We start from the raw sequence: 10,650 nt of genomic DNA on the forward strand, positions 1-10,650 counted from the left end.
TACCTGAGACACTGAGGTACACTAGGGTACACCTACCTGAGACACTGAGGTACACTAGGGTACACCTACCTGAGACACTGAGGTACACCAAGGTACACCTACCTGAGACACTGAGGTACACCTACCTGAGACACTGAGTTACACCAGGGTACACCTACCTGAGACACTGAGGTACACTAGGGTACACCTACCTGAGACACTGAGGTACACCAGGGTACACCTACTTGAGACACTGAGTTACACCAAGGTACTCCTACCTGAGACACTGAGGTACACCAGGGTACACCTACCTGAGACAATGTGGTACACCAGGGTACACCTACTTGAGACACTGAGGTACACTAGAGGTACACCTACCTGAGACACTGAGTTACACCAAGGTACACCTACCTGAGACACTGAGGTACACCAGGGTACACCTACCTGAGACACTGTGGTACACCAGGGTACACCTACTTGAGACACTGAGGTACACTAGAGGTACACCTACCTGAGACACTGTGGTACACCAAGGTACACCTACCTGAGACACTGAGGTACACCAGGGTACACCTACCTGAGACACTGTGGTACACCAAGGTACACCTACCTGAGACACTGAGGTACACCAGGATATACCTACCTGAGACACTGAGGTACACCAGGGTACACCTACCCGAGACACTGAGGTACACCAAGGTACACCTACCTGAGACACTGTGGTACACTAGGGTACACCTACCTGAGACACTGAGGTATACCAGAGTACACCTACCTGAGACACTGTAGTACACCAGGGTACACGTACCTGAGATACTGTGGTACACCAGGGTACACCTACCTGAGACACTGTGGTACACCAGGGTACACCTACCTGAGACACTGTGGTACACCAGGGTACACCTACCTGAGACACAGTGGTACACCAGGGTACACCTACCTGAGACACAGTGGTACACCAGGGTACACCTACCTGAGACACTAGGGAACACCTACCTGAGACACAGTGGTACACCAGGGTACACCTACCTGAGACACTAGGGAACACCTACCTGAGACACTGAGGTACACTAGGGTACACCTATCAGAGACACTGAGGTACACCAGGGTACACCTACCTGAGACACTGAGGTACACCAGGGTACACCTACCTGAGACACTGAGGTACACCAGGGTTCACCTACCTGAGACACTGAGGTACACTAGGGCACACCTACCAGAGACACTGAGGTACACTAGGGTACACCTACCTGAGACACTGAGGTACACTAGGGTACACCTACCTGAGACACTGAGGTACACCCGCAGGATCTGTGGTGGATGTGTAGAGATCTGACACTCATAAAGGCCCTCGTCTCTCTTCTGAGTGTACCGTATCTGAAGTTTCCAGTTGTTGGGGTACTCGTAGCTGAGTGTGTACCTGTGGGCATGGTACAGTGGTCAGGGTGTACCTGTGGGCATGGTACAGTGGTCAGGGTGTGTGTGTGTGTGGGCATGGTACAGTATACAGGGTTTGTGTGTGTGGGCATGGTACAGTATACAGGGTGTGTGTGTGGGCATGGTACAGTATACAGGGTTTGTGTGTGTGGGCATGGTACAGTATACAGGGTGTGTGTGTGGGCATGGTACAGTATACAGGGTGTGTTTGTGGGCATGGTACAGTATACAGGGTGTGTGTGTGTGGGTATGGTACAGTATACAGGGTGTGTGTGTGGGCATGGTACAGTATAGAGGGTGTGTGTGGGCATGGTACAGTATACAGGGTGTGTGTGTGTGTGGGCATGGTACAGTATACAGAGTGTGTTTGTGTGGGCATGGTACAGTATACAGGTTGTGTGTATGGGCATGGTACAGTATACAGGTTGTGTGTGTGGGCATGGTACAGTATACAGGGTGTGTGTGTGTGTGGGCACGGTACAGTATACAGGGTGTGTGTGTGTGGGCATGGTACTGATGTACTAAATTGCCCTAACCTAACCTAAACTTAGGAGGAGCGAATAGAGATTTCACGTCAATTAGCATTAGTTTTTAATCTCATTTATACGTCACAATGCGATGTAGTGAGGACGTGCTGAAGCGAATTGCATCTACTCAATTTCATTCCATTTAAAATCCTGTGAATGTTTTCCTGTAGCGGTTCTAGATCTTCGGGTAAATGAATTTTCAGCTCAGTTTAAGCATCTTTAGAAAATTTACATGATGATATTCCCGGCTGTATCTCAGTTGTGTATATGAGGCACATAATAAGTTCTCAGGATAGTTCTGAGGATGACTCTATTCACTGATGACTGATGATTCACATGTTGGATGATTATCCAACATGTGAATAATAAAAGACCGCAACAGGCCTCTTGACCCAGGCTAGGCCGGTCCATCCCCCTTTCCCTTTCACCCTCCCTCTCTCTTCCTTATACATCCATTACTGAAGCGTTTTAAACCCTGTGTATCAATACTATTACCAGCCAGCCAGTTGCACTCACCCACAACACCTTCCACTCCACTACATGCTGTTATTCACTCACATTTCACTCCACAAACCCAACAGGAATAACGACTATAAATTAAACACTCTCAAGTAAAGCTTGAACTGACCCCACGCCCATACAATAACTCTTCCTCTATGACTCCTCAGGGGATTCGAACCCCTGGCCGCCAGGTGGGGTGTCTCCCCATCAACAGCACTGGTACTCCGACCATTGCTTCTTATTGTTGTTGGGAAGATTCCTGGTGACCTGGGTTCGAATCCACTGAGGGGTCATAGAGTTCAAGTGATATACACCTTCGACATCATGATTATTAGTCAAATAATATTCAACATGTCGTTCATTGTCTTTTCATTTAATGGTGTAAATATATATATATATATATATATATATATATATATATATATATATATATATATATATATATATATATATATATATATAAATATATATATATATATATTTTACTATAAAACCAAAAAACGGCCAACCTACTCATATGAAGAACGTCATGAAAGTCCTTACAGTTGCGTTTGTCCCAACATATTTATAATATTAGAACTGCCAAAATGTCTAGTGCATTGTCTCTACGCACGAGTTTGTGTGATCACACTATTAAGTGGGATGGAGCGAAAAGCATTACCAATTGCCGTGGTGTAGTGGAACGGAATTTGATCCAGTCTGCCTTAATCAGTGTCCTACTCTTATTAATGTTAGTACTGGTATGTACAAACTTGATCCATGTTTAAGTTACAAAATTGCACAACAGTTTAAGAAAAAACTTTGAAAGGGCTACTATGTCTCATTTCAATATTATATTCATATATATGTATTTCAGTGAGGCTTTCTTTAATCTTTCATCCTTATTCTCTGACCACTTAATCCTTTTATTCTAAGCTAATCTGTACCTGCTTCAGGGTAATTCTTTACCTGGGGATATGTGGTCAGATCCAGCTGGTGACCTTTTCCTCCCTTTGTTTCTCCTAGTCAGTCTGGTGTTGACAACGGCTTTAAACAGCCGAAACGTTCATCTTCCTTTCCTATATCTTCATGGATTTTTAGCATATATATATATATATATATATATATATATATATATATATATATATATATATATATATATATATATATATATATATATATATATATATATATATATATATATATGTCGTACCTAGTAGCCAGAACGCACTTCTCAGCCTACTATGCAAGGCCCGATTTGCCTAATAAGCCAAGTTTTCATGAATTTATGGTTTTTCGACTACCTAACCTAACCTAACCTAACTTTTTCTGCCACCTAACCTAACCTAACCTATAAAGATATTTTAGGTTAGGTTAGGTAGGGTTGGTTACGTTCGGTCATATATCTACGTTAATTTTAGCACAAATAAAAAACAATTGACCTCATACATAATGAAATGGGTAGCTTTATCATTTCATAAGAAAAAAATTAGAGAAAATATGTTAATTCAGGAAACCTTGGCTTATTAGGCAAATTGGGCCTTGCATAGTAGGCTGAGAAGTGCGTTCTGGCTACTAGGTACGACATATATATATATATATATATATATATATATATATATATATATATATATATATATATATATATATATATATATATATATATATATATATATATATATATATATATGACAATGTCAGACCACGGAGGAAAAAATGAAACAGGAATTTCCTTAAGTACTTTCGTATATTAATACATCTTCAGAAGGACTCCTTCTGAAGATGTATTAATATACGAAAGTACTTAAGGAAATTCCTGTTTCATTTTTCCTCCGTGGTCTGACATTGTCACATTTTTAATCACGTGTTTATTTTCGTGATACACACACACACATATATATATATATATATATATATATATATATATATATATATATATATATATATATATATATATATATATATATATATATATATTAATCGTGGATAGTTACCAACATATATGATTAGGACGTGAATGACCTAACACCTCCATGCCAAAGTGGCACCCCAGTGAGGGCCCAAAGTTACGGTTGGACAACAACTAGCAGTCTCTGGAATCCTTCCTTATTAAGGAGTGCTGGTGGCTCAGTAGGTAGAGCTGCGGGCACGCTGTTTATACGGTTGGCGGTTCGAGGCTCTGATAGTCGATGTGTCTGAAATGTTATTATCGACGATATGGTGGATAACAGGCTCCCAGGAGAGCCTAAATAAGCCTAACCACGCGGCTACCCATCCCCCCCCCCCCCCCAGCAATGTTAGAAACCTTATAATTTGCATCATTTCAGGGTAATTTAAACAAAACTTTGAGCATAATTTTTAAATTGTAAATTTAAATTTAAATTTTAAATTTAATTTTAAATTTTAATTTTAAATTTAAAATTATAATTTTAAATTTAATTTTAAATTTTAATTTAAAATTTAAAATTTTAATTTTAAATTTAAATTTTAAATTTTAATTGTAAATGTCACGTGAAACGATGTCTATAACTAGGACAAGAAAGCGTACGAGCATACCTCAGTTGATTATATCCTATCACTAACCTCACACGCAACTTTGACATACTAGCATATAATTTGCCTTCATTTACTTAGCAGAATAACTCAATACTTAAGCATTTACTAAGGATTCGTTATACTGGAGTATAATCGGGGGTATGACCGGGGTATAATTGCAAAACGTATCCTTTAAATTAAGCTGGTCATTAATCCTAGAAGGAGAATTTAACCCCTCCAAAAAAGCATATTTTTGCGTGACCTTTGATGTGCTTTATTTATAATCCTTTAAAAGTGCTTTATTTTTAAAGTTACCGGGAAATGTGCCTCTTCAATCATTACTATTTTTCAAGGCAGCGTGTTTGTAGTGCCTGCTTGGTCAGTATACACACTCAGCCATGTGTATTATGAATAATTTTGCCGATCCTTATAGCTAGTATATATGTAGTTCCTTATAGCCAGCATATATGAACCGTATAGCCAGTATATATGAAGGAGTTTATGGCCTGTATATATGAAGGATCTTATAGTCACTATATATGAAGGATTTTATAGCCAGTATATATATGAAGGATCTTATAGTCAGTATATATGAAGGATTTTATAGCCAGTATATATATATATATATATATATATATATATATATATATATATATATATATATATATATATATATATATATATATAAAGGATCTTATGGCCAGTATATATGAAGGATCTTATAGTCAGTATATATGAAGGATCTTATAGTCAGTATATATGAAGGATCTTATAGTCAGTATATATGAAGGATCTTATAGTCAGTATATATGAAGGATCTTATAGTCAGTATATATGAAGGGTCGATTGTCGATTGCGCAATCGACTTGAGAATGTTCCAGGACGGACCGAAACGTCGTCGTCCCTTCACTTTCTAGAGTGTAGTTTGGTCAACATATTTACATCTATAAAGAGAATGTCTGATTGTGTCTATGTTTATTTGAGCCAGGTAGGCAAACCTCACTACACTTTGCAGGATGACTAGTGGGTGGCCGGTGACAGTCACTTCAAACGGTAAACATGTGAAGACAATGAATGTGATGGAAATTATATTTCCGGGGCAGAGTCAGTATAGTCCAATATTGATAGTAGGCAGTAGTAGGCATCCTTCAGTCTCTTGAGACTATGGAGTTGCGCCCTGGTTGTCAATCTCTCCAGGGCGCAAAAGCTTGGGTAGGTAGATTTGGAGGAAAAGCTGTTACCCATGCAGCAGGTCTTCCCTCTGCACGTTGCTGGAATTATCCAATGGAGAGGCAAATGCCAATACACATGGTTCCAGCACGGTCGCAGGAGCTGCCAGAACGAGGTCGAAGTCAAGGACGAACTGCCTTAGGGGCTCCAACTCCGGATTTTTCCTCGAGGTTGACTCCTGAAGCCTTTCCCAAAAGAGAGGTATGACCGCAAGGCAGCGGAGGTTTGAAATCAGGGTTTTCCTTCCCTTAGATGGGCTGCCTTCCCAGGCTAACGGGTCACATCTATCCGGAGCAACTAGTTTTAAGGCGCCAGAGGCACGCCTTAAAATATTGACAATAAAGTTAATATAATCACTTGTCCATTATAATACACCTATTTTGGGAAAGAACCAGCCTCCATACACTGCCTAGATAAGATTCCCAGACATATCTCTATATTTATAAATGGGAGGGAAGTCTGTCCGTTTGAAGGCCAGACGTTAAGGGCTAGTCTCACCAAGCCTTGCAAGGGAAACTGGATGGTGTATTTAAACCGTCGTTGGGGCTTTAGTGTCGGCCACCATAATCCTCTTGACGGGGGAAGGGGGGTCGAGGTCGACCCCAGACCCCCCTCCGCCCCCCCTCCCTCTCACCCTCATATGGACCTGATAATGTCGATGATGAGAAGTAAAAATGCATGTTATGAAGACACACGTGTGTATTCCTGTGGACTTACAACACATTACTGCTACAACCCTTTTTTTGAGGTGGCCCCGGGCACCGCCGGATAATGCACCTAATTATCATCATATCAGAATGTATTCTCACACTCATTAACTGCCAATAATACTAATATAAAAGCCCTCCCTCACTCACTCGTTTGAATTAAGAAAGTTGGCGAAGTCTCCACCACTAACTTGTCGCCACTAAGAAAGTTTTCGAATCCCCAAGAACTCCGCGATTGTCATTAAGACAGGTGTGGAAGTCAATGCCAGTCACCTGCTGTCATTAAGACTGGTGTAGAAGTCAATGCCAGTCACCTGCTGTCATTAAGACAGGTGTAAAGTCGATGCCAGTCACCTGCTGTCATTAAGACAGGTGTGGAAGTCAATGCCAGTCACCTGCTGTCATTAAGACAGGTGTAAAGTCGATGCCAGTCACCTGCTGTCATTAAGACAGGTGTGGAAGTCAATGCCAGTCACCTGCTGTCATTAAGACAGGTGTAAAGTCAATGCCAGTCACCTGCTGTCATTAAGACAGGTGTAGAAGTCAATGCCAGTCACCTGCTGTCATTAAGACAGGTGTAAAGTCAATGCCAGTCACCTGCTGTCATTAAGACAGGTGTAAAGTCAATGCCAGTCACCTGCTGTCATTAGGTAGATGTGGAAGTCTAAACTTTCCCACCTGTCCTCATTACATCAGGGACGGCAGAGTCTTCCCCCCCCCCCCACACACACACACATACCTGTTATCATTATGGTAGGTGTGGAAGCCAACAGTAAGGATGTGGAAGTCTGCTCCCCGCCGTCTGGCCCAAGACACCTGGTAAGAAAGGATAAAAAAAGGAATAAAGATCAAAATCCTAGTGTGGCTTGTTTTTTGGGGCGTTAGTCTGTTGGTCTATATCAGGCTCATGGACGGGAGGCTCCTATTAAGACCTATCAACGTCTTGAGGGTTATTAAGACCTATCAACGTCTTGAGGGTTATTAAGACCTATCAACCTCTTGAGGGCTATTATAACCTATCAAATATATGAGAGTTATTAAGGCAACAATAAGAGCTTACTGACCATCCAGCATGTATACTTTAATCTACACTGTATAGTTTAGTATACACTGAAAGTAAACTTTTAATGTATATAAACTGAGAATCAAGTCGATCTCTTTCCATCAGCAGAACTTGATGTCATACACATATGGAAACTTTTACAAATTAAGCATTACACGTATATACACAAACTGTTTACATATTTAATAAATTATTGATTACACAAATCTCCAACTAGCTTTATTATTAATAATATGAAAACATTATTGTATTATTGTCATATAGTCACCGAAATCCTGAAATGAATTGAAAATCAACAATGGAAAGCTCCTGAGTAAACTGAGATGATGAGTGACCAAGTAAACTCAGACTTTGAGTAACACTATGTAACGTCACGGAACGTCTGGAACTATGGATATACAGTGCAAGGACTTCAGCTCTAGTCCTCCGGCTCGTCACAGTCGGCAGATCACGAGGTCAATCTTGGATATCAACTTTCTCGTTCTTAAGTCATAAGCTTTATCGTTATTTCGTTGAGTTCTTTATAGAGTGACTTGGTGTAGAACTCCCAGGTCAGAACACGGGTCACAATCTGTAGACTCACTAGTACTCACCCTAGACTCACTAGTATTCGCCCTAGACTCACTAGTACTCGCTACAGACTCACTATTACTCGCCCTAGACTCACTAGTACTCGCCATAGACTCACTAGTACTCGCTACAGACTCACTAGTACTCGCTCTAGACTCACTAGTACTCGCTACAGACTCACTAGTACTCGCTACAGACTCACTAGTACTCGCCCTAGACTCACTAGTACTCGCTACAGACTCACTAGTACTCGCTACAGACTCACTAGTACTCGCCCTAGACTCACTAGTACTCGCCATAGACTCACTAGTACTCGCCATAGACTCACTAGTACTCGCTACAGACTCACTAGTACTCGCCATAGACTCACTAGTACTCGCTACAGACTCACTAGTACTCGCTACAGACTCACTAGTACTCGCCATGGACTCACTAGTACACGCCATAGACTCACTAGTACTCGCCATAGACTCACTAGTACTCGCCATAGACTCACTAGTACTCGCTACAGACTCACTAGTACTCGCCCTAGACTCACTAGTACTCGCTACAGACTCACTAGTACTCGCTACAGACTCACTAGTACTCGCCATAGACTCACTAGTACTCGCTACAGACTCACTAGTACTCGCTACAGACTCACTAGTACTCGCCATAGACTCACTATTACTCGCCATAGACTCACTAGTACTCGCCATAGACTCACTAGTACTCGCCATAGACTCACTAGTACTCGCTACAGACTCACTAGTACTCGCCCTAGACTCACTAGTACTCGCTACAGACTCACTAGTACTCGCTACAGACTCACTAGTACTCGCCATAGACTCACTAGTACTCGCCATAGACTCACTAGTACTCGCTACAGACTCACTAGTACTCGCCATAGACTCACTAGTACTCGCTACAGACTCACTAGTACTCGCCCTAGACTCACTAGTACTCGCTACAGACTCACTAGTACTCGCTACAGACTCACTAGTACTCGCCCTAGACTCACTAGTACTCGCTACAGACTCACTAGTACTCGCTACAGACTCACTAGTACTCGCCATAGACTCACTAGTACTCGCCATAGACTCACTAGTACTCGCCATAGACTCACTAGTACTCGCCATAGACTCACTAGTACTCGCTACAGACTCACTAGTACTCGCCCTAGACTCACTAGTACTCGCTACAGACTCACTAGTACTCGCTACAGACTCACTAGTACTCGCCATAGACTCACTAGTACTCGCCATAGACTCACTAGTACTCGCTACAGACTCACTAGTACTCGCCATAGACTCACTAGTACTCGCTACAGACTCACTAGTACTCGCCCTAGACTCACTAGTACTCGCTACAGACTCACTAGTACTCGCTACAGACTCACTAGTACTCGCCCTAGACTCACTAGTACTCGCCATAGACTCACTAGTACTCGCCATAGACTCACTAGTACTCGCTACAGACTCACTAGTACTCGCCCTAGACTCACTAGTACTCGCTACAGATATTCAAATATCTCTTTACAATGCAATACAAAGTTATGGCGTGACCAGAAACCGTTCGTAAAAGTCGTAACTCCTGTGATATCAGTAAGAATATCGGACTTGTGCCATCTTTACGGGCAAAGCGCATTACTCTTGATTTTCAAACGCGTACAGACACACTCACACACACACACACTCACACACTCACACCACTACTCTCACGCTAAAAGAAAACTTCCTAACATCTCTGTGACTTATCTGTGTTCCCAGCTTCCACCTATCCTCCTTATTTTGTTACTATTCCGAGTGAACATTTCGTCTATGTCCACTCTCAATCCCCCTGAGTATTTTATACGTTCTTATCATATCCCCTCCTCTCCCTTCTTTTTTGTAGTGTCGTAAGGTTCAGTTCATTCAGGCGCTCTTCATACCCCATCCCTCGTAACGCTGGGACGAGTCTCGTTGCAAACTTCTGAACCTTTTCCAGTTTCCTTATGTGTTTCTTTAGGTGGGGACTCCATGATGTCGCGGCATACTCTAATACTCTAAGACTGGCCTCATGTAGGCAGTGTAAAGCCCCCTAAATTCCTCCTTACTTAGGTTTGTGTGTGTGTGTGTACTCACCTATTTGTCCTCACCTATTT

At 41.8% G+C, this 10,650-nt stretch overlaps 1 protein-coding gene across 4 annotated transcripts in view; it reads right to left on the reverse strand.

Annotated features, from left to right (window-relative positions):
• LOC123775190 (cell adhesion molecule 1) overlaps positions 1–10,650 on the reverse strand; it is a 198,290-nt gene that overhangs the window by 30,311 nt on the left and 157,329 nt on the right. For all 4 annotated transcript variants that reach the window (XM_069321911.1, XM_069321912.1, XM_069321913.1 and 1 more), the window contains exons 5-6: positions 7,635–7,711; positions 1,263–1,399 (exon numbers count right to left, since the gene is read on the reverse strand). In XM_069321911.1, coding sequence (XP_069178012.1) covers positions 1,263–1,399; positions 7,635–7,711 — 214 coding nt within the window. The remainder of the gene's footprint in view (positions 1–1,262; positions 1,400–7,634; positions 7,712–10,650) is intronic.

This window comes from Procambarus clarkii, chromosome 10 (genome assembly GCF_040958095.1).
Source record: "Procambarus clarkii isolate CNS0578487 chromosome 10, FALCON_Pclarkii_2.0, whole genome shotgun sequence".
In the NCBI taxonomy this organism is placed as follows: domain Eukaryota; kingdom Metazoa; phylum Arthropoda; class Malacostraca; order Decapoda; family Cambaridae; genus Procambarus; species Procambarus clarkii.